This window comes from Oncorhynchus clarkii, chromosome 18 (assembly GCF_045791955.1).
Source record: "Oncorhynchus clarkii lewisi isolate Uvic-CL-2024 chromosome 18, UVic_Ocla_1.0, whole genome shotgun sequence".
In the NCBI taxonomy this organism is placed as follows: Eukaryota; Metazoa; Chordata; class Actinopteri; order Salmoniformes; family Salmonidae; genus Oncorhynchus; species Oncorhynchus clarkii.
Window position 1 is genome coordinate 38,619,183 of NC_092164.1, and position 25,264 is coordinate 38,644,446.

A 25,264-nucleotide genomic window follows, 5' to 3' on the forward strand; every position below is an offset into this window, starting at 1 on the left:
AACTAGATTCAGGGCCGTTTTTTTCTCTCGAGAGGATGGTCTGGGGGCCGGGAACATGATTATAAATCATTTGTACACTGCAAATTGAACGCAAGGTGCCCAAACAGTTGTAACATTTGACTAATACATGATCATCTCAAACCTTGCTTACATTTGTATAGGATCACACATATCTCTACACTATGTGTGGGAATACTTTGGAAAACATTTCCAGAATTAAAATCACTTGGAGTCTTTTATGTCACGATTTTGTTAAACAAATATATATTTTTGGGGTCAGAAAACTTGGGGGGGCAAATAAAATCAACTGCTGGCCAAATTCAGCTTGCTGGCCGCCAGTTGAGGAACCCTGCTCTAACCGGTTGGGAACGTAGGGAGACAATAGGATAGGGTGGTAAAGGTCTAAGAAGAGGTTTGTTTACCTGGGGCACCATGTTCTTGAAGGACTCCATGATTTTGGAGCTCTTTGCCTCCTGGAAGTAGGAGAAACAGCCGGTGATGATGACGACAGCCGAGAGAACGATACCCAGGTACAACTGGGGAGAGAGAACGCAGCAAACAATGTTAAAAAAGAAAAACAGTATTGGAACATTTGATACAAACGTTCTTTACAACTATTATGTCCTTCTACTAATGTTTATCAGATAACATTTTCCCAGGACATTTTAAAAGCATTCGTGGGATGTTGTCATGCTAAAGTGATCTGAAAACCAAACTGGGACTCCGTTGGAACGTTGCCTAACGTTGCAGGAACGTTACCTAACGTTGCAGGAACGTTCACTGTTTGCTGGGGTAAAATATAACTTCATTGTTTGATCATGTTAATATGGTGGCGAGCTTTTTAATTCGTTTAGGTTTGGTTGAACTATATGGCTGGATCTAAAATGCCACATGCCATGCAGGGTTGGGGTCAATTCAGAATTGAATTGAGAATGGCTGATCAATTCCAATTCAGTTCTTGAATTTTAATTGAAATACTACACAGGATGCAGAATAATTTGAATTTGACTTTGAATTAATGGAACATACATAGGATAGGAAATAAATCATTGATAAATTCAATGAAATTCGTGGAAATTCAAATGCCTCATTTAGTATTACCCGGGTACAACTGGAGACAGAGAGCAAGGAGAGAGAGAAATATTGTTTAACCATTTATCATTTTAGATGGTGCCTATACTTCACATTCATTTAGGGTTGGTTGAACCATTTAGCTGGATCTAAGGAACACATGGGACTCTGACTCATCTCAACACTAGACACTAGACACTTCCTTGTTCACCAAGTCATAGAGTTTCCAAAATATTTTAGTGCCAAGTAAGAATCAGCCACAACCTCCCAAGTTGAATCCTAATGCTACGTTTTGGAAACACTACATTAAGCTGAACACAAAAGGCCATCTATAACCTTGCATCCATTTGTCCCCTGCCAAGTGATAATGGTGGCCCTTTTGTGGGGGGGGTCTGTCACTCACATTGTCTCCTGCGGGCTCGTCCTCGGTGGCGGCCTGGATGGCGTAGGCCAGGAAACAGAGGATGGCGCCGGTCCACAGCAGGATGGAGAAGCCACCGAACAGCTGGCGACAGAACTTGACCCACTCGGGGGTGGTGGGGGGAGGCGTGAGGGCGTTGGGGCCGTCTCGAGCCAGGTACTCAGCGGCCTTGGCATTGGTCAGACCCTGAAGAGGGGGTGAGAGAGGAGGGAAAGGGATTGGCTGATATTTTTGTGTGACAACTGATATTACCATTAATGTTCTAACATGTTTCGTTTTAAAAGCCCCAACACAGGTTTTTGGGGAAAGTCTTGAGGTGATGAACTTACCTGGACTATGTCGGTAGAGTACTTCTGGCATACCTCCTCGATGGACATCTTGTGTTCCGTCTAAAAGAGAAAAGTTGAAAACATTGAATAAATCTCTAGTTTTAACTACATTCTTGCAAATATATATTGTGAATAACGCTGGAGACAGGTTGGGACGAGGAGAGGGACGGAACCTATACTGTTACACCTCATAACAGAGTAAATCTTCTTCAAACAGGATTAGTTTAAATTGGAAGTGCCTCTCGCCAGAGACTACTATTCGTACCAACAACAAAAAAAACTATTTCCTTTGCTTGACACCCATGAGGTGAATTTACTGCCAACAATAAAATAGATTTTCAGGAATACAGGCTGTCAAAATCCATTGTCCAAACATCTGAGAAGTCATTTATTAACAACTTTGTCGCTGTCCCAAACAAAATACATAAAGACTGCCCACTGGGAACACACTGGTTGAATCAACGTAGTTTCCACGTCATTTCAATGAAATGACGTTGAACCAACGAGGAATAGACGTTGAATTGACGTCTGTGCCCAGTGGGTGCTCTTTAGGATAGTGTTTCTCAAACTGTTATTATACCAGTGTCCGGCAAGCTTTGGTCCTTTCTCATTCGGCTAAAACTAGCACCCTAGATGAATCTAAATAGGGTTCAGCAAGCCATCTGAGGGACCAGTTAGCAACATCCCAGGGACCAGTGCCAGTCGCAGGACACACTGCTCTAGGCCCACGGTGCACTGACAGGAAACAGGAAGTAGGAATGATGCACCACATACCAAGGGAACTTCCTTCTTCAATTCCTCCATGTCCTTGGTCTTCTTGTCTGCCTTGGAGTCCGCCTTCTTGGGGGACTCCTTCTCATCCTTCTCCGTCGTGGTGGCCACACGGTAGCTGTCTGACCGTCCGTACTGCAAGACAAACAAAGAGAGTCCTCAGAACACAGATCCCTGACTCGTCCATATTTTACATAGAAAAAGGCTAGGCTAATACACGGTGTGGGTCAGCTAATCCTAAAAGCACCATGTTAGGCTGTGAATGCCTCAATGCTGCCGTAGTAACTTTGAGTATGGCAGTGAAGTGGGCTTCCTGGTGCCAGCTGGTATCCTACATGCACCACAAGCCAAAGCCACAATTACATAGGAATTCATGCACTCAGATAACCCACAATATCACTGTTAGCTACTTGAGTGTAGGCCACAATCAAACAAGCAGACAGAGATTGAAGTGCAAGGCTGCCGTAATTATACGATTGGGCAAAGCTCCCTAAATATTTTCCACTCTAGCTTTGTATATTTCACATGAAAAGGATCAAAGTATAACAGCCAGGAGGATGTGTGTATAACATGGTCCAGAATGGAAGGTTTTGTCTAATCAGGACCAATGGGTTATGGTTTAAAACTCGGCGACTTTACTAGGCGTCTCCTATAGGTAGTGAAACTATCCAAATGTTTATGTTTCCCAACATTAAAATGAATTCCTGTCATTGAGACAAGGTATGGGCCAAGGAGTGACCAAGTGTATTCCCGGTAAACACCCATTTCTGGGATTTTCTTGTCAGATCGGTCTTGGTATCTCAACGGGAAAGGCTGCATTCGTGCCAGGTAGACCCCGCCCGTTGTCTTTCGCGGTAAATCTTTTTTTTGTTAACCTGATTTGAAGGCTTTTTCTTTTAAATATTGAAGTTTGAAGTGGGAACTTTGTAAATGCGTATGCACCTGCTTCGTTTCCCTTAAGACTGCCTCAAGCTCCCTATTTAACTGTAAGTGATGAGTTAATGATTTCCTACCCAATGAAAAGGCACCCAAACATGCTTTCTTCCTCTACCATTCCCTCCCTCAATTCCTCCCTCCACACCCACCCTCTATTTTACTGTGTCTTTCTCTCATTTCATCTCTCTCTCTCTCTCTCTCTCTCCCAAACTCTCTTCACATCCCTTCCTCTTTCTCTCCTCCGTGGACAATGCGAGCCTTGTGAGAGTACAGTGCCACAGTGGCAGCAGTGAGCGGGACCTCACATGGTCGTTTCTATGGAAAGCGCATGACAGTGGCCCTGTGGCTCCAGGGGGCCATGGTGATCAGGGAGACTACGGACCACAGCAAGTCCTGAGAACGTCCTGAGAGGAGATTTGGTCAATGATAGACCTACTAAACTATGTGCCTTATATGTGCGTGTATGTGTTTACATGCCTCTTGTACACTACATGACCAAAAGTTGTTGTTATGGATGGGTTTGAAAATGTCACAGTGTACAATGACCACCAAGACAGATAGAACATGGAATAATACCATACAAAATGATTTAAACAAGCAGTTACACTCTTCAAAGAAACACACATACATTATGTCTTTGTACAGTGTATTTGGAAAGTATTCAGACCCCTTGACTTTTCCCACATTTTGTTACATTACAGCCTTATTCTAAAATTGATTCAATTGTTTTTTTCCCTCATCAATCTACACACAATACCCCAGACTGACAAAGCAAAATGAGTTGTTTTTTAAAAATGTTTGCAAATGTATAAAATAGTTTTTAAATGGTGGGCCTCCCGAGTCGAACAGATTTCTAAGGCAGTGCTAGAGGCGTCACTACAGACCCGGGTTCGATCCCGGGCTGTATCACAATCGGCCGTGATTGGGAGTCTCACAGGGCGGCGCACAATTGGCCCAGCATTGTCCGGGTTAGGGGAGGGTTTGGCCGGGGTCTTTACTTGACTCATCTCACTCTAGCGACTCCTTGTGGCGGGCCGGGCGCCTAGCAGGCTGACCTCGGTCGTCAGTTGAACGGTGTTTCCTCCGACACATCGGTGCAACTGGCTTCCAGGTTAAGCGGGTGGGTGTTATAGGAAGCGCGGTTTGGCGGGTCATGTTTTCGGAGGACGCATGACTCGACCTTCGCCCCCCGAGCCCCGGGTTTGGCGGGTCATGTTTTCGGAGGACGCATGACTCGACCTTCGCCCCCCGAGCCGGTTGGGGAGTTGGACCACATCATGGCTTTCCAAATGCACTGTATGTGCCTATCAGTGCCATATGGTCCTAATACATACAAGTGGCAATGTATCGTCTCAACTTTAGGGTCTCTATTCAATCGCAGTAAGACAGTAAAACACACTATGAGCGGGGCTTTGGGTTTCGTCCCTGATACATTCACATTGTATCCATCTTGTGCAGTCCACAAGGTAACCACGTTTCATGGCTGAATTACAGTCTGCATCGCTTGATCAAAGACTAGACATTGCCACTCAGGGGAGAGATTCAAAAGCTTGCAGATATGGATATATAACCTGTCCTATGAGACGACTCCAAATCATTGTATCAGAGCTAAATCCCGCAGCTTGACATTTTACAAGATATGCATCACAGGAGCCTTTGGTGGTTCATCTTCCTACTACATCTGCTTCTGTTTCCCAGAATCTAACACACACAAACCAGGAAGTACCCCAGGAGTCCTCCACAGCTGATAATCCACTTAAATCCCGTTGCTCTCAAATTAGTTTTGAAAAGGCAGAGGGGAGGGGGTGAGAAGGGACATTTGGGAGGGGTCTTATCTGTAGGTTTAATCCAGACTTTTGTTTGCTATGGCAACGGTTTGTGTTTGTTTTCTATTTTGGTAAAGTAGCACATCTCATGGTTTGCTGTTAAACCACCAACATCCTGTTATTCTGCGCTCTTGTTTCTGTTAGAATCCACTTGCCATGACTGATAATCATTAAGATGATATAGCGACCGAGATACTAGGCCATATTGCGTGTGAGGTGTTGTTGTGAAGTATGGCTGTTATTGTAATGGTAGGTGTAAGAGTGTGTGTATGTGTACCTTTACTTATTTGTATATGAAGTATACAGTGTGTGTGTATGTCTACCTTTACTTATTTGTATATGAAGTATTTAGTGTGTGTATGTGTACCTTTACTTCTTTGTATATAAAGTATACAGTGTGTGTGTGTATGTCTACCTTTACTTATTCGTATATAAAGTATACAGTGTGTGTGTATGTGTACCTTTACTTATTCGTATATGAAGTATTTAGTGTGTGTGTATGTGATTCAGTATGATGTTGGGTCGTTGTGAAGCTCTATGTGTGAGCGTGTCCCCGTGTGTGTTTGCGTGCGTGAGTGATGTGATTGTAAGCCATCTGTCATAAAGGAGGGATAGTGTGAAAATCTGGAGCAGGAGGTGGGATTACCACTGTTTACTAGAGTATAGGACAAACCCACTGAACAATATAGTAATCCTTACTCTCTTTTATTCCCCCTCTCTCTCTCTCTCTCTCTCGTCTTCTATCATTCTATCGGTGTTCTACCACTCTCTCTCTTAATCGCGTTCACCTTCGACTCTATTTTCTCTCTCCCCTATCTTCTATCACTTGCACGTATTCACTCATTCCCTTGCTCACGAAGAGCTGAATGGTTCTGAAAGGAGTGCATGATTCAAGGGAAACTTTGAGCTGTGTGAACCTTTCTCATGTTGGGATTCATCTCAAAGCCACATACCGTTTGTGGCAGCGGTGGGATTTGAACACAGGTTTCAGACTGGAACCTATATCCAGCACTACAAGCCCAGTCACTGAGTCATTTTACTAACCCATTCACACACATCCATTTTTACCCAGTCATTCTGTGCGTTCATAACATACGCACCAATACAGACAATTGATTATACAGCCATCCACTCATGATATTGAATGCTTCCTCGCTCAATTCTATTGGCTATTCCCTCTCTGCTCCCAGCCCACTACACACACACACGTGTAGCCTACACATCCATTCACAGTCAAGGCTGATGCCCAAGAGTCTTTCCAATCAGGCACACACTAGCCCGACGTGTTCATTAGAAGGACCCCTGCTCAGCACTAACCACTGCCTGCACTTTTGTACAGGCTCGACCTGAGGAATTTCTAAGAAGAAATTCTCAGTGTATGAGTGCTGATATAGGATCAGTTTTAGATCATGATGAATGAGATTACATTGAAAGGTGGGACCTGATTCTAGATCAGAACTCCTTGTCTCAGACACTATGATTTTGGGCTGAGCATAATGCCTTATCCCAATGCACCAGCAGTAGCCTATGGTACTTGTAGCCGACAGGTTTGCAGATTAAAGCTGTTGAATCTTTAATTTCCTACACAACAAATGGTAATATCCAAGAACCATAGAAATATAGTTAACTTTACCTTTAGCCAAATTGAATTTCAGAATGTATGCCACAGGCTAGAAAATGGGCCACGGGGTTGCAGAAGCTGTGTTTAACCAAGTGTTGATACCCAAGAAAGAGGAAGTACAGTTTCCGTACCAGTGCAGACCTGCTCTAGAATATTTGCTTTGCCACAGACTACATCCTGTAGACCACAGACCTCTCTTCCACAGAGAACCAGATCATCACTACACGCCGATCAGTGGATCGACCTAGAAATCACTGACGCACACTGACCGGAGACCCGCCCCCCCCACCCCCTCCATCATCCATCCATCCCTACATTGCCCCCTCCCCAGAAGCCCACCCATCTGTCTTCTCTCTTTTCTCCTGTGATCGGTTCATCCAGTGTGGGGGGGGTAGGGGCTTCCGTCAAATGACATACATTGATGTAAGTACATCGTTTACTTGATCGTGTTCGGCATGTGATTGCGTTAAGCGTATGACGTTTGACGTTTGAGCGCCCTCGCTGTTTGACTGTGCTTTAAGACGGGGCTGCATATGGGTTGAATGGCATTTCACTTCACTCATTCACTTCTACTGATCCCTAAAGACACCTCATATCTCTAAAGCCCACTGGTCACACACACTGTTTGACCAAAATGGCTACTATTGACTGAATGAGCTTGACAGACCCGGCCACAAATGAGCCAGGTTTCCTGGCAACAGCCAATCCCTGGACTGTTAAGAAATATTAATCTAACTGACCACCTTTTAACTCATGCATCACCGAGCTGTTCTATTTACCCTGATGGAAAAACAGTAAAAGCCCGTCTTCACACCTCTGACAGGAAGTGATGTCATGTTCGCCAAACTTGGAAATCAATGACGGCCTTTCACTACTAGGACATGGTTTATTGGATGTCCCTGATCCCTGACGTACATTAGAGCAGTATGGATCACACACACACACACACACACACACACACACACACACACACACACACACACACACACACACACACACACACACACACACACACACACACACACACACACACACACACACACACAGCTGTTGGAAACCAGACATGCAGGAAACAAGAGGTCCCATCAACGCAGATGAGATGTCAGGACTGCATTATTCAACGGCCCATAATCACCCTCTTTACTGGCACTGGTGACTCATACATACAAGGAGTTCCCCCCCGTCACCAACGCCTTGACACAACGCTGCATTTGAAAGCAACTTTGAATGCAATCTCATCACTTTTTTTGTGTGTGTGTGTGGGGGGGGGGGGGGGGGGGGGGGGATCTAGAATCTCAGAATCTAACTGAATCTAACTGTAGAATGACTTACAATTCTGTATTGAGATTTTTACACAGAAAGTGCGGTTACACAGAAAGTGTTACTTTGATGTCCATAAAACTTAAATGTTGGACTCTAGTACATGCTAACGTTTAACCAACATAGATTCACCTGATGCATAATGGTTGTACAACTGAAACTGATTTATTGGATTGACAATTGGGGCATGGGTGTTGCTCAACCAATCACAACAGAGGAGGGGCGGGGAGGAGAATGCAAATGAGAGCTATATCATGGACACACTACGACACTTGCTGTACTCATCAAAGTGGAGACCATGTGGCTTATCGGCTGTCCTCAGGTTATTCAGATTCCAGACTAGTTCAATAAATCAGACATTGATAGAGAGGAGACAAACCAATACAGGTCCTATAACTTAGCAGATGCTGTCAAGAAACGTTACACATTACATACAGCGCATTCAGAAAGTATTCAGACCCCTTGACTTTTTCCACATTTTGTTGCCTTACAGCCTTATTCTAAAATCAATCAATCACCAATCTACACACAATACATTATGACATTTGCAAATGTATCAAAAATGTAAAAACAGAAATACCTTATTTACATAACTATTCAAACCCTTTGCCATGAGACTCGAATGTGAGCTCAGGAACATCCTGTTTCCATTCATCATTGGAGTCCACCTGTGGTAAATACAATTGATTGGACATGATTTGGAAAGTCACACACCTGTCTATATAAGGTCCCACAGTTGACAGTCCATGTCAGAGCAAAAACCAAGCCATGAGGTCGAAGGAATTGTCCATAGAGCTCAGAGATAGGATTATGTGGATGCACAGATCTGGGGAAGGGTACAAAAACATTTCTGCAGCATTGAAGGTCCCCAAGAACACAGTGGCCTCCATTATTCTTAAATGGAAGAAGTTTGGAACCACCAAGACTCTTCCTAAAGCTGGCCGCCTTGCCAAACTGAGCAATCAGGGTAGAAGGGCCTTGGTCTGGGACGTGACCAAGAACCAGATGGTCACTCTGAAAGAGCTCCAGAGTTCCTCTGTGGAGATGGGAGAACCTTCCAGAAGGATAACCATCTCTGCAGCACTCCACCAATCAGACCTTATGGTAGTGGCCAGACGAAAGCCACTCCTCAGTAAAATGCACATAACAGCCTGCTTGGAGTTTGCCAAAAGGCACCTAAAGGACTCTCAGACCAAGAGAACCTAGATTCTCTGGTGTGATGAAACCAAGATTGAACTTATTGGCCAAAATGCCCAGCGTTATATCTGGAGGAAACCTGGCACCATCCCTATGGTGAAGCAAGGTGGTGGCAGCATCATGCTGTGGGGATTTTTTTCAGTTTCAGAGACTGGAAGACCCGTCAGGATCGAGGGAAAGATGAACGGAGGCAAAGTACAGAGAGATTCTTGATAAAAACCTGTTCCAGAGCACGCAGGGCCTCAGACTGGGGCGGAGGTTCACCTTCCATCAGGACAACGACCCTAAGCACACAGCCAAGACAACGCAGGAGTGGCTTCGGGACAAGTCTCTGAATTTCCTTGAGTGGCCCAGCCAGAGCCTGGACTTGAATCCTATCGAACATCTCTGGAGAGTCCTGAAAATAGCCGTGCAGAGAAGCTCCCCTTCGAACCTGACAGAGCTTGAGAGGATCTGCAGAGAAGAATGGGAGAAACTCCCCAAATACAGGTGTGCCAAGCTTGTAGTGTCATACCCAAGAAGACCCGAGGCTGTAATCGCTGCCAAAGGTGCTTCAACAAAGTACTGAATAAAGAGTCTGAATACTTATGTACATGTGATATGAGTTTTAAATGTTTTATCAATTTGAAAAACAAATCTTAAAAACAGTTTTTGCTTTGTCATTAGGGGGTATTGTGTGTAGATTGATGAGGGGAAAAAGTGATTTAACCTGTTTTAGAATAAGGCTGTAACATAAGAAAATTTGGCAGAGTCGAGGGGTCTGAATACTTTCTGAATGCTCTGTAAAGGGCAGGCTATATGCAGTAGTCACGGCAGATTACTGTATACATATAGCAGAACTGCTCCCCCTCAATGTACATCTTCTGTCTCACACATACATGCAGTACATACATACATACATACAGTACATGCACTTAAACACAAACACATTCCATCATCCACAGCAGTCTCCCAATGAAGCCCTGGGATTGGTTATTCATCCACAGCCAAGGACATTAATGGCAGCCATGGAGGAAATAAAACAGAAGACATAATCTAGCCGTCACTCTTCTTCTCAGCCATCAATCATAACAATGGCTGACCAAGACCCTTCTACATTACAGCCTAATTCTAAAATGGATACAATAGTTTTTTCCCTCATCAATCTTTTTTATTATTATATATATATATTTTTTACACCTTTTTCACCCCAGTTTCATGGTATCCAATTGGTAGTTACAGTCTTGTCTCATCGCTGCAACTCCCGCACGGACTTGGGATAGGCGAAAGTTGAGAGCCGTCCGTCACCCGAAACACAACCCAACCAAGCAGCACTTCTTCTTGACACAATGCCCACTTAACCCGGAAGCCAGCCGCACCAATGTGTCGGACGAAACACCGTACACCTGGCGACCGTGTCAGCGTGCACTGCGCCCGGCCCGCCTCAGGAGCCGCTAGTGCGCGATGGGACAATGACATCCCTGCCGGCCAAACCCTCCGCTAACCCGGACGATGCTAGGCCAACTGTGCGCCGTCCCATGAGTCTCCTGGTCACGGCCGGCTGTGACAGAGCCTGGACATGAACCCAGAATCTCTAGTGGCACAGCTAGCACTGCAATATTCCATACATTTTCCATGACACCCAAAAGTACTCGTTACATTTTGATTGCTTGGCAGGACACGAAAATTGTCCAATTTCATACAGCTATCAAAAGAACATCCCTGGTCATTCTGGCGGACTCACTAAACACACATGCTTCATTTGTAAATGATGAGGGTTGGAGTGTGCCCCTGGCTATACATACATAAAAAATGGTACTGTCTGGTTTGCTTAATATAAGGAATTTTAAATGCTTGTCACGGCTGATCGGTTTCACCTGTCTTCGTGCTTGTCTCCACCCCCTCCAGGTGTCGCCCATTTTCCCCTATGTATTTATACCTGTGTTCTCTGTTTGTCTGTTGCCAGTTCATTTTGTTTCGTCAAGTCTACCAGCGTCTTTCCCTCTGTTCCTGTCTCTTGATTGTCCGTTTCCCCCTGTTTTTCCCTTTTCTGCCCGCCCTGATCCTGCTGTCCTGTACCTTTGCCCCACTACTCTGGATTATCGACCCCTGTCTGCCTTGACCTGTCATTTGCCTGCCCCTGTTGCTGTAATAAACATTGTTACTTCGACACAGTCTGCATTCGGGTCTTACCTGAAACGTGATAATGCTTTTTACATTTACTTTTGATACTTAAGTATATTTTAGCAATTACATTTAATTTTGGTACTTAAGTATATTTAAAACCAAATACTTTTTGGACTTTTACTCAAGCAGTATTTTCCTGGCCTACTTTAACTCAAGTCATTTTATTTTAAGGAATCTTTACTTTGACACAAGTATGACAATTGGATACTTTCCCCACCACTGCTCACCACAGAGACTTCCCTGCTATCTTTCCTCCCTCCCACATTCTCCATCTCCGTCAGTACCCTCCCTCATTCTATGGGGTATCGTCTCAAATCAGTGTCTCCGGCAGGAACCACTCCACCACAAGGCCTAATTCAATGGTTGACCTAGTCCCATATTTTGTCCCTGGGCAGCCTCGATTGATTGATTTGAATGGCCTTGGTGTCAACTATAACAATTTATAAACCTGACCACCCCGTTTTTATTCCCCCATGGCGGTATGTCAACGAATCCTAGCCTTAGTCCGCTCACTCTGGCCAGACTCCCTGTTTGAAGTGTGAAAATGATTGAGTTGCACGCGGTCCCCCTCTCCGGGCTATCCGACGGGAATTACGACCATGACAGCGTGACACCATTTCAAGTAGACTGATGATAGCCTTAATACTCATCCCGTGAGATCAACTGTCGCCCCAAATTAGGTCCAACTAAAGGAGTAAGGCCTGTGTATTTCATTGGCCAATGCTATTCAGGATCCTTTGGATATGCCTAGCGTAAACCCTAACCCTAACTTTAACCCTTACCACAATCTTAACCCTAACCATTTCAAATTTCAATGGGGTAGGGACATCCAAAGGATCTTGGATAGCACGGAACATATTTCATCGCAAACCATGAAATCATTGGTTTAAGGCAGGATATACCACGATGGATTGGAACATTTTGTATTTTTGCCATAACTAATCAATAGGATTTTGGCAGTCTGTGTCAGACAGAAATTAAATGAGCAGTGGCGACCCGTCATTGGGGCAGGGAATTTTTGGGGGCTTGCCTGTATTTCATGTTATTTTGGCATTAACACATATCACATATCTGTTTGCAAATAATGTTTAAAAAATATATATATATATATCATTGAGTTAATAAAGCCGCATACAAACATGGTTTCTTTTATGTTTTCTTGAGTAAGGCAGCTCCAAAATGCAGGTGTTTCAGCCTAGCTCAGTGCGCCACACTCCTAGCGTGGTGGTGGGGCAAGGCAGCAGAAAATACGGAGCGTGGCGCCATTATTGCCTCAGTGTTCTGTCACTCAAGGGGACACTACGTCACCGCCAAGTCTAAGGGTAGAGCTCGAAAATTCAAGCCCCTTGGGTGCTGCCATAGAGTTACATTAGAAATGCCCATCCAAAAAGGCTCAATTTCATTGACCACAGATGAAATTACGTCAAATCACGTTATATCTACAGAAGCTTTGGACTGGCATCATACTTTCAAAATCTTAGCTAGCAGTCATCATCATGAATCAAGTTGACAATCTACTGGCAAATCCTTTTTAATCCTCGTCATATGAAGAGAAATAAGGAAGATAAATTACAGATAAAACGTATCGGTGCTCATCAGCCATTGGACATAAACATTACACAACAAGTTGGAAATTGCAACTTCAACAATGAGTGGTTTGGAAGGAATCAGTGGAGTGTGGTCCCAAGTCTTAGATTAAGGGTCTCTTTTCCTAGTTTAAAATTATAAACATCAACATTGGCCATGCTGTAAATGAAGCATGATTTATGCCGCGCTCAAAACCCCTGTTAACTTGGAACTGCAAAATATGACTTTAGTGAGTTCAAAACAACTGGGAACTCTGGAAAAACAATCTACGACTGGGAAAATACGTTTTGAACTTTCATCCAACTCAGAATTGTAAATTGGGAACCCTCTTTCTAGAGCTATTACCTGAAGATCACTGACGTCATCATGATTCAACTTTTTTTTCTCTCGAGTTCCCAGTTGTCTTGAAAGCACCTTAAATCCAGAGAAATGTCAGACTTTGATGACAAAGTTTGATGATAAAATTTGCCCACAAAGGACCATGTGGCTTCATCACAAGGTGAGTCCAAAAATGTATTGTATGCTGCTGCATAAATTATGTAACATGCTAGGGAGATACAGTTGAAGTTGGAAGTTTACATACATACATGTAAACTTCTGACCCATTGGAATTGTGAATTACAAGTGAAATAATCTGTCTGTAAACAATTGTTGGAAAAATTACTTGTGTCATGCACAAAGTAGATGTCCTAACCAACTTGCCAAAACTATAGTTTGTTAATTAACAAGAAATTTGTGGAGTGGTTAAAAAACGGGTTTTAATGACTCCAACCTAAGTGTATGTAAACTTCCGACTTCAACTGTATGTATACTGTAGCTAAGAAAGTAATACATGTTGTGTAGTAAGTTGTTAGTAGCTTCACCCAATAATTTGCTCTATTTTCACCTTTTAATTTCGCCTACTGTTCTGACTTAGTGGTGCACATGAAGCCTATAACCAGTTTTTGAGAAATGTAATCATTGAATATTGTAAGAGCTTTCATTGTCTGCTTAAATGCCCCCTTTATTTATCCTACGGTTCTGACTTGGTGTACTGGGAGAACACTGTAAGAACGGCCCATGTTCTGAATTCTGTCACTGTACATTTCAAAATGACTGTCTTAATCAAAATTACAGATTGCCTCTCATCTGCTTGTCTTCCCCTTATGACATAGCGTGTACATCTCAATTGTCAGTAGAAACCACATTTGTTTAAGCAAGTCAGCCATATCAGTTATGGATTTTTAAAAGGCAGTAAATGAGGCTGAATGAACTGTTTCGTTGCCAGACAAGGCTCCGCTGATTGCCAGGTATAGCAGTGGTATAGTGCAATGAATGTATTGTTTAGTGTTGTGTTGTGGCTTTGCTGGCATGCATCCCACATAATTTTGTTTTGCCCCACCAAGATTTATATGCCAAAATCGCCACTGGAAATTAGCAAGGTTTTCTGTTAGAATCATGCACTGGCATGTTTGATTATTAGGCTACGACAACCTCCCTAACCCACATCGAAATGGGGAATTGGGCATCCATTTTGACGCAGCTGTCTGCGCCGTTTGGTACCCTAACCGAACCTCTCCACTAATTCCCTTTCGGTATATCCATAAGCAACTACTTTCACAGCTTCCGCGAGTTAAAATATTACTCTGTAGGATGGGTATAAAACAAGTGGTCGTCAATTCAAATATAATCTATCGACATTTAGTATCCCACACCCACCCTCTGAATCTGTCCCCGTCGCCTCTCCATCAATTCCAAATTACAATCACGGAGGCAATCAGTGTGCAATAAAAGCAAGGGGTCAAAACGTGAAACAAAATGATGACAACCAGACTCATAATGTAATGGAATTAGACCTATTTAGATTTAATGAGATGTCGAGGATTGATAAAGTTGTCCGCCATCCTTACTGCATCACCATTGCCTTTATTCGGTATCCTAGCCTAAATATTGTAATTCTTATTGGCAAGATCTATATGTGCCATTCAAATTCAATTGAATATAGTATCCAAATAGTGAATGGCCAAAAAAAAACATCCGGCTAATTTGGGATTTGGGTTTAGAGAAGAGCTTGTTTTCAATTTGGCACGAGGTCGATCCATCGATAGCCTACAGATGTTTAGCGTTATTAATGTCCATTTTGGAGCGGGAATGAAACAACAGATTCCCCTCTCCCGGTAACTCCATTATGACGTACCGACTGGCGTCTGGAGAGGAGAAGAGTGGAAGTGTGTCGCGGATCGGTTCGGGTGCAATTCGGAAAACAGGGCAGATAGGAGATTATAACAATGTCAGTAATGTTGCTATTTAACACAGACATGGCAAGAAAATATAATGTAACGAAAGAATAGACAGTAATTAAAGGTATTGGGACTGTAATTCGTGCAATTGCATTGAATCAACATAGACACAAATAGCTAGCTACACTGCAAACGTTTAACAGTCATGCAAGTAAAGTCACACCAATTTGTCATGGTATCACAAGCAATCGAAATACTATAGTGGACTATGCCATTCTAATATGATATGTATTATCTTTAAGGTGCGCTACACATTCCCCATAGGTTACAGCTACCCATTCATAAACTCATTATTACGCACACCAATTAGAATGGAAATAGCTCTTACCCCCATCTCCGCTCAGTCAGTCGGGTATCAGCAGATGAAACTGTTTTAGGCTGGATTCAAAGCAGAATAGTTGATAGTAGGCTGTAGTATAAAAACAGAAGAGGAAACTGTAACTCGACAAATTTGAGGAACAAACGCTCTTCTTCCTGACACAATTGGCTTTTGCTCTAATAATAAATGATCATATCTCATTTAAAAGAGGAACGGCATAGGAATACGTGAGAAGGCAAGGTTTCATTGAATACCTATGCCAAGTTGTATTCGCCTCCCCTCCCTCCCATACACACACAAACAAAAACGAATTAAAGGGGCCGTTTTATGTGTAATATACAATTACAAGCATCCTAGCAATAAGCGTTGCTCTGTATGACGTGAAAATGATACCAGGTCAAATTGAAGAGCCGAGCGTCTTGGTTAGCGGTATTCGGATTCTGTCTCCCTCCGCTGCTATGCCCAGTTGCCGTCCCTCTCCACTCTCCACACCACTCCGTGTGTGAAAGAAATGCCAGTGGGTGTGTGAGATGCACTGGCACTCCCATAGAGACGCAAAGCAGGACAGACCTATTGCAAGTGCGCTATGTAATCAGTCGCACTCGCAACTATAATCCAACCACAGACCATTCTCCGCCACAATAGGTCGCATTACAAAAAAACTATTGACTGATCACCAGTCCAATTTTGCGTCAGGATGGTCAAACATTTGCCAATAATTGAAGTGACAGAATGCTTGACAGATCAACTGTCTAACAACTATGAAAACGTTTATACTTTCATACTTAGCAGTTTGCTTGACAGTTAGCCTACCTCACACGTGAAATTCCTATCTCTTGAGAGATGGTCTTCACAACACGTCAATGACATTATGGAGTCTCTCCTGCAGCTATAAATACAAAGGCTATGCTCAAGAATGTCATCCCTATTTCGAAAGCAAATTAATAGACTGGCACTGTCCCTCCCCAATGATCAATCTGTTACTACACTGTAGTGTTCCTCTCAATTACCTCCGTCTAAGCCCCCACTGTCAGCTGTGGTCTCCATGCATCTCTTATCTCTCCACACCAACGTTAGCTGTGGTCTCCACGCATCTCTTATCTCTCCACACCAAAGTCAGCTGTGGTCTCCATGCATCTCTTATCTCTCTCACCACACCAAAGTCAGCTGTGGTCTCTATGCCTCTCTTGTCTCTCCACACCAAAGTCAGCTGTGGTCTCCATGCATCTCTTATCTCTCCACACCAAAGTCAGCTGTGGTCTCTATGCGTCTCTTATCTCTCTCTCCACACCAAAGTTAGCTGTGGTCTCTATGCCTCTCTTGTCTCTCCACACCAAAGTCAGCTGTGGTCTCCATGCATCTCTTATCTCTCCACACCAACGTTAGCTGTGGTCTCCACGCATCTCTTATCTCTCCACACCAAAGTCAGCTGTGGTCTCCATGCATCTCTTATCTCTCTCTCCACACCAAAGTCAGCTGTGGTCTCTATGCCTCTCTTGTCTCTCCACACCAAAGTCAGCTGTGGTCTCCATGCATCTCTTATCTCTCCACACCAAAGTCAGCTGTGGTCTCTATGCGTCTCTTATCTATCTCTCCACACCAAAGTTAGCTGTGGTCTCTATGCATCTCTTATCTCTCTCTCCACACCAAAGTCAGCTGTGGTCTCTATGCCTCTCTTGTCTCTCCACACCAAAGTCAGCTGTGGTCTCCATGTATCTCTAATCTCTCCACACCAACGTTAGCTGTGGTCTCCATGCATCTCTTCTCTCTCCACACCAAAGTCAGCTGTGGTCTCCATGCCTCTCTTATCTCTCTCTCCACACCAAAGTCAGCTGTGGTCTCCATGCATCTCTTATCTCTCCACACCAAAGTCAGCTGTGGTCTCTATGCGTCTCTTATCTCTCTCTCCACACCAAAGTTAGCTGTGGTCTCTATGCGTCTCTTATCTCTCTCTCCACACCAAAATCAGCTGTGGTCTCCATGCATCTCTTATCTCTCCACACCAAAGTCAGCTGTGGTCTCTATGCGTCTCTTATCTCTCTCTCCACACCAAAGTTAGCTGTGGTCTCTATGCGTCTCTTATCTCTCCACACCAAAGTCAGCTGTGGTCTCTATGCGTCTCTCATCTCTCCACACCAAAGTCAGCTGTGGTCTCTATGCGTCTCTTATCTCTCTCTCCACACCAAAGTCAGCTGTGGTCTCCATGCATCTCTTATCTATCCACACCAAAGTCAGCTGTGGTCTCTATGCGTCTCTTATCTCTCTCTCCACACCAAAGTCAGCTGTGGTCTCTATGCGTCTCTTATCTCTCTCTCCACACCAAAGTCAGCTGTGGTCTCTATGCGTCTCTTATCTCTCTCTCCACACCAAAGTTAGCTGTGGTCTCTATGCATCTCTTATCTCTCCACACCAAAGTCAGCTGTGGTCTCTATGCGTCTCTCATCTCTCCACACCAAAGTCAGCTGTGGTCTCTATGCGTCTCTTATCTCTCTCTCCACACCAAAGTCAGCTGTGGTCTCTTTGCGTCTCTTATCTCTCTCTCCACACCAAAGTCAGCTGTGGTCTCTATGCATCTCTTATCTCTCCACACCAAAGTCAGCTGTGGTCTCTATGCGTCTCTCATCTCTCCACACCAAAGTCAGCTGTGGTGGCATGCATGTAAATGCAATGAGAACAGTCCAGAGAGAACACACTCATTAATCTGATACCATTGTAACACACTTGAAAGCGTAAGGCTCTAGCTTTACAAGATTATTTTTGTATCCAACTGGGTGAGTACCTGGAGTGCCTTGACACTGGAAAGAAAAAAGGAATTTGTGTTTTATGATTATTTTTGTGTGTGTGTGTGTGTGTATGATTTTTATTTTATTTTATTAGGATCTGCAATAACTGACACCCATGGCGATAGCTAGTCTTACTGGGGTCTGATACATAATGAAAGATACATTACAGACAAAATACTTTACAATTTACATGCATTTAAAAACATTAACGTGTGTGTGTGTGTGTGTGTGTGCATCTATCAGTTACACATACATGTCAGTACATACACACAAAAAATAGGTCACATGGGGGAGAGGCGTTGTGCCGTAAGGTGTTGCCTCATTTGTTCTTTGAAACAAGGTTTGCTGTTCAATTGCGTTAAATGAGATGGATGGGGAGTTCCATGCATTCATGGCTCTGTCTAATACTGTACATTTACTTGAATTTGTTCTGGACTTGGGGACTGTGAAAAGTCCCCTGTTGGCATGTGTGTTGGGGTAAGTGTGTGTCTGCCAGTGCTGTGTGTATGATGACACACAGCAATTTGGAATTTCCAACACGTGAATGTTTCTTATTGTTGGGTACTGAGAATATGAAATCTACTTATCCATGTCACTGAGGGAGAGAGGGTAATGTATAACGTTTACATTATATCAGGCATCCTATTGAAATATTGAGTGTGGGGAAGTGATCACATGTGGCAGGCATTGATAAGGGGAGAGAGCCATGGATTAGTGATGGGGGGGGGGGGGGGGGGTCGAGATCAGGTCAGGTCACGTTAAGGGAGAAATAAAAGTTTATGGCCCGTTTCACTTAGTGTCCTGCCTAGCAGTAAAGAACAATGTTTGTACAGATGTGTAGGAGGAGACTCAGCCTAGGAGGAAGGGTTAAATATCAGTGCTTGTGTGGAAATGTATTTGTCGAATGCAGCTGTATTGATCTTCTGGGAAGAATAAACTTGGTTAAGCTTCTATAGTGTCCGTTGTCTTTTTCACTCTGAGAATTAGAAACTAAAATTATAAAAACGAGAAGCAATGCAGTCTTTCTTCAACTCTAAGCCGTGTGAGTTTGGCACGCACATTGTTAATATTAGCCCTCTAATTACGAGAGCAAAACGTGCCGCTTTCTTTGTGGAGTGTGGTGTCAAAAAAGCAGATCATCTTTTTATCACTGATAGACCTCGCCATTTTTTATTTACAACCATTGAAGCAATATGTTTTGACCATGACAGTTTCCAAACGAACTGGGGCTCTGGAGCTGAGTGGTGCTCTGAGAGCAGAGGACCGAGATAGGCATTGGTACAACGCACATCTAGGAGCTTTAGCTCTGCCAAATAAGGGACGCCATTCTTCCTGGGTTCCCCTAACACTACTCTTTCTCTCTCTGGGCCATTTTGCCACACCACTGAAAGTGGAGGCAGGGCCAGAGATGACTTCGCCAAGCAAATTCTCAGACCGGGTGCGTTCCAGGACAGGCAGCTGTGCGGATCTGGATATCGCCATACAGAGATGTTCATTTTATTTTGTATGTTGTCTTGTCTGTCTTTCCCCCTCCCTATTTTGTCCGATAGCAGGAGAGTTCTTTAGAGGGGTTGGCATAGTAGTGCAGGGCCAACGACGGGCCCCATACTCTGTTCAGCACCAGGGTTAGATTGTAGTGCCTTTCACCATAATGTTTGCAGTGCCTTCCCTTAGTATAAATATATTGTTGCAGTGCCATATCAGAATAATGTGACGTGTCACTTCCGCATGCCCGATACTTACCTGAGGTAGTAAGGGGGAAGGTAACCTACCTGAGGGGAGGCTCTACTGTGTCGACACAGTCTGCTGTGGGGAAACGGAGCCTGATCCATGTTAAACCATGAATTTCAATTCAAATTAACCTTGAGCATACTTACCTGTTCTGGTCTTCTGTGCTGGGGTTGTGTGCTGGAGAACATTGAATCCTGTGTTGGGTGGAGTTAAAGGGGTTCACACTAAACTGACATAATCATTCAAATAATTGGCAACATCAAATGGTTTTGTGATAGATAAACCATCTGATTCGATGAAAGAGAGTTGCATGTGTGTTTCTGCCCATCATTTGAGTTCAGTCACATCATTTCTTAATTTGCAGTAAATCAGATGTGCAGCCAGACTTACTAGCCACTCCTTTTGCCCCGTCTCTTTCAAACCATACAGTTGTTCAATTCCTCATCAATCCATGGAGCCTTGGGAGTTCTAACAGTCAGTTTTTTAACAGGTGCATGTTTATCAATTGGAAGAAGCAATTTCTTAAATTCCTCAAGTGCCGTGTCTAGATGCTCCTTATTAATCACATCAGACCAACAAATGGTTTTATCATCCACATAAGAGGCCACGGCAAAATAATTTTGCGTGATCTCTTATACACTATTTTAAGCCTAGCTTTTGGAACCTTGGCTTTCCTGGATGTAGCCACTATATTGCGATCACGGCATCTAACGACTACGGATACCGCTTTAGAATACAGTCACACAGTATTAGTAAAAACGTATTAGTAAAAAAGCGATCACATTTTCACCCATCAATCTCTTCTCAATTTAATCTTGTCTTTACTGTACTGCTCCGGGTGTCGTGGGTGTGGAGTCAAATGCAGGAGACAGAGAGTTCAATGCTGCGCGTCCTTTAATCGCACCAATGCACCACAGGGTGCTCACAAAAACGTTACGTTCCCAAAACACAGGGAATCAAAATGTACAAATGGGACACAACGTGCCTATACCACAGAGCCGAAGGTTTACAATGAAATAATCCCGCACAACAACCAGGCGGGCCGGCTGTCTAATAAAGACAAACTAATTACACACTCACAGGTGCTACCACTCAACAAACAAGGAGGGGAAGGAAAAACAATCAGTGGCAGCTAATAGGCCGGTGACGACGACCGCCGAGCGCCACCTGCCCGGGAAAGGAAAACACCCTCGGTCGGACTCGTGACAGTACCCCCCCCCTGACGCGTGGCTCCCGCAGCGCGCCGACACCGGCCTCGAGGTCGCCCCGGAGGACGAGGCGCAGGGCGATCCGGATGGAGGCGATGGAAATCCCTCAACATGGAGGGATCCAAGATGTCCCCCACCGGTACCCAGCACCTCTCCTCCGGACCGTACCCCTCCCAGTCCACGAGGTACTGCAGGCCCCTCACCCGGCGTCTTGAGTCCAGAATGGCCCGGATCGTGTACGCCGGGGACCCCTCGATGTCCAGCGGGGGGGGAGGGACCTCCGGTACCTCACTGTCCTGCAGGGGACCAGCTACCACCGGCCTGAGGAGAGACACATGAAACGAGGGGTTAATACGATAATAGGAAGGGAGTTGTAATCGATAACACACCTCGTTTATCCTCCTCAGGACTTTAAAGGGCCCTACACACTGCGGACCCAGCTTCCGGCAGGGCAAGCGGAGAGGTAGGTTTCGGGTCGAGAGCCAGACCCTGTCCCCCGGTACAAACACGGGGGCCTCACTGCGGTGGCGGTCAGCACTCCTCTTCTGCCGTCCACTCGCTTGTCGTAGAGATTCCTGGACGGCCCTCCAGGTCTCCTTGGAGCGCTGTACCCATTCCTCCACCGCAGGAGCCTCGGTCTGGCTCGGATGCCATGGTGCCAGGACCGGCTGGTACCCCAACACACACCGAAAAGGGGACACGTTAGTAGAGGAGTGGCGTAGTGAGTTCTGAGCCATTTCAGCCCAGGGAATGTATCGTGCCCACTCCCCTGGCCGATCCTGGCAATACGACCGCAGAAACCTACCCACCTCCTGGTTCACTCTCTCCACCTGCCCATTACTCTCGGGGTGATAACCGGAGGTCAGGCTGACAGAGACCCCCAAACGTTCCATGAACGCTCTCCATACCCGGGACGTGAATTGGGGGCCCCGATCAGAAACGATGTCCTCCGGCACCCCGTAGTGCCGGAAGACATGGGTGAATAACGCCTCCGCAGTCTGTAGGGCTGTAGGGATACCGGGCAACGGGAGGAGACGGCAGGACTTAGAGAACCGATCCACAATCACCAGAACCGTGGTGTTCCCCTGAGACGGCGGGAGATCGGTTAGGAAATCTATGGACAGATGTGACCATGGCCGCTGTGGAACAGGGAGGGGTTGTAGCTTCCCTCTAGGAAGGTGCCTAGGAGCCTTACTCTGAGCGCACACTGAACAGGAGGAGACATAACCCTTAACGTCCTTAGCCAACGTAGGCCACCAATACCTCCCCTGAAGGCTCCCCACTGTCCTCGTCACCCCAGGGTGACCCGAGGAGGGTAGAACGTGAGCCCACCGAATCAGTTTGTCCCGAACACCAAGCGGCACGTACCTTCGCCCCGCTGGACACTGAGAAGGCGCGGGTTCAGCCCGTAACGCCCGCTCGATGTCCGAGTCCACCTCCCATACCACTGGGGCTACCAGCTTCGATGCGGGAAGGATGGGAGTAGGTTCGGTGGACCCATCCTCCGTGTCATAAAGGCGGGACAGTGCGTCAGCCTTCACGTTCTGGGAGCCCGGTCTATAAGACAAAGTAAATCGGAACCGGGTGAAGAACATGGCCCACCTTGCCTGACGTGGGTTAAGTCTCCTAGCTGCCCGAATATACTCCAGATTCTGGTGGTCGGTCCAGATGAGAAAGGGGTGTTTAGCCCCCTCAAGCCAGTGTCTCCACACCTTCAGAGCTCTAACCACCGCTAGCAACTCCCGGTCCCCCACATCATAGTTACGCTCCGCTGGGCTGAGCTTCCTTGAGAAGAAAGCGCAGGGTCGGAGTTTTGGTGGCGTACCCGAGCGCTGTGATAGCACGGCACCCACCCCAGCCTCGGACGCGTCCACCTCCACTATGAATGCTAGAGAGGGGTCCGGATGCGCCAACACGGGCGCATCAGTAAACAGCGCCTTCAACTTGTTGAATGCTCCGTCCGCCTCTGCTGACCACTGCAAACGCACCGGGCCCCCCTTCAGCAGTGAGGTGATGGGAGCTGCTACCTGGCCAAAACCCCGGATAAACCTCCGGTAGTAGTTGGCAAAACCCAGAAAACGCTGCACCTCCTTTACCGTGGTCGGAGTCGGCCAATTACGCACGGCCCTAATGCGGTCACCCTCCATCACTACCCCCGAGGTGGAAATGCGATATCCCAGAAAAGAGACGGCTCGTTTAGAGAACACGCATTTCTCAGCCTTGACGTATAGGTCATGCTCCAGCAGTCTACCAAGCACCTTGCGCACCAGAGACACATGCGCGGTGTGAGTGGCCGAGTAGATCAGAATGTCATCGATATAAACCACCACTCCCTGCCCGCACAGGTCCCTGAGAATCTCGTCTACAAAGGATTGGAAAACGGCTGGAGCATTCTTTAACCCATACGGCATGACGAGGTACTCATAGTGGCCTGATGTAGTACTAAATGCGGTTTTCCACTCGTCTCCCTTCCGAATACGCACCAAACTATACGCGCTCCTGAGATCCAGTTTTGTGAAGAACTGCGCTCCGTGGAACGATTCCACCGCCGTAGCGATGAGAGGTAGAGGGTAACTATACCCCACTGTGATGGCGTTTAGACCTCTATAATCGATACACGGACGCAAGCCTCCCTCCTTTTTCCTCACAAAAAAGAAACTTGAGGAGACGGGTGAAATGGAGGACCGAATGTACCCCTGTCCCAGCGCCTCCGTGACATATGTCTCCATTGCCAACGTCTCCTCCTGGGACAGCGGGTACACGTGACTCTTGGGAAGCGCAGCGTCTACCTGGAGATCTATCGTACAATCCCTTCCCGGTCGATAAGGTGGTAATTTAGTCGCTTTCACTTTACTGAAAGCGATTGCCAAATCGGCATACTCGGGGGGAATGCACACCGTGGAACCCTGGTCTGGACTCTCCACCGACGTGGCACCGATGGAAACTCCCAAACACCTTCCAGAACACTCCTCTGACCACCCCTGGAGAACCCCCTGTTTCCACGAAATTTTAGGATTGTGCCGGGCCAGCCAGGGAGTTCCCAGCACCACTGGAAACGCAGGCGAGTCAATAATAAAGAAACTGATACGCTCCCTATGATTCCCCTGCGTCACCATGTCCAGTGGGACCGTGGTCTCCCTGACCATCCCTGACCCTAATGGCCGGCTATCTAGGGAGTGCACGGGGAAAGGAGAATCTATCGGCACCAGCGGAACCCCTAACTTAAGGGCGAGTCCGCGATCCATAAAGTTCCCAGCTGCGCCTGAATCGACGAGCGCCCTATGCTGGGAAGAGGGAAAAAAGCGAAGGAAAAAAGTTAAGACAAACATGTGGCCAACAGGGGGTTCTGGGTGAGTTTGATGCTGACTCACCTGGGGTGACCGAGAAGCGTTCCGCCTGCCATCTCTACTCCCAGACGGACCCCCCCAGCACCGATCAGACGTGTGTCCTCTCCGACCACAGTTGGTGCAGGGAAGGCCTCCTCCTCCGGTACCCCTCGGCGCAGCCCCTCCCAACTCCATCGGAATGGGAGCGGAGGGGCTGGGTGGTGGAACGCACAGGACCCTCTCAGAACGCCCGCGGGCAGCCAGCAGATTATCCAGTCGAATGGACATGTCAATCAGCTGATCCAGTGACAGAGTGGTGTCCCGACACGCTAACTCCCGGCGGACATCCTCTCGGAGACTACACCTGTAGTGG

The 25,264-nt window shown here is 45.9% G+C and overlaps 1 protein-coding gene across 1 annotated transcript in view; it reads right to left on the reverse strand.

Moving 5' to 3' along the window:
- LOC139373438 (sodium/potassium-transporting ATPase subunit alpha-3-like) overlaps positions 1-16,356 on the reverse strand; it is a 31,702-nt gene extending 15,346 nt beyond the window's left edge. The window contains exons 1-6 of the mRNA XM_071113927.1: positions 16,237-16,356; positions 15,853-15,933; positions 2,596-2,727; positions 1,822-1,881; positions 1,475-1,678; positions 423-536 (exon numbers count right to left, since the gene is read on the reverse strand). Of these exons, the coding sequence (XP_070970028.1) occupies positions 423-536; positions 1,475-1,678; positions 1,822-1,881; positions 2,596-2,727; positions 15,853-15,858 (516 nt within the window). The 5' untranslated portion in view covers positions 15,859-15,933; positions 16,237-16,356. The remainder of the gene's footprint in view (positions 1-422; positions 537-1,474; positions 1,679-1,821; positions 1,882-2,595; positions 2,728-15,852; positions 15,934-16,236) is intronic.
- Between the last annotated feature and the right edge of the window lie 8,908 nt (positions 16,357-25,264).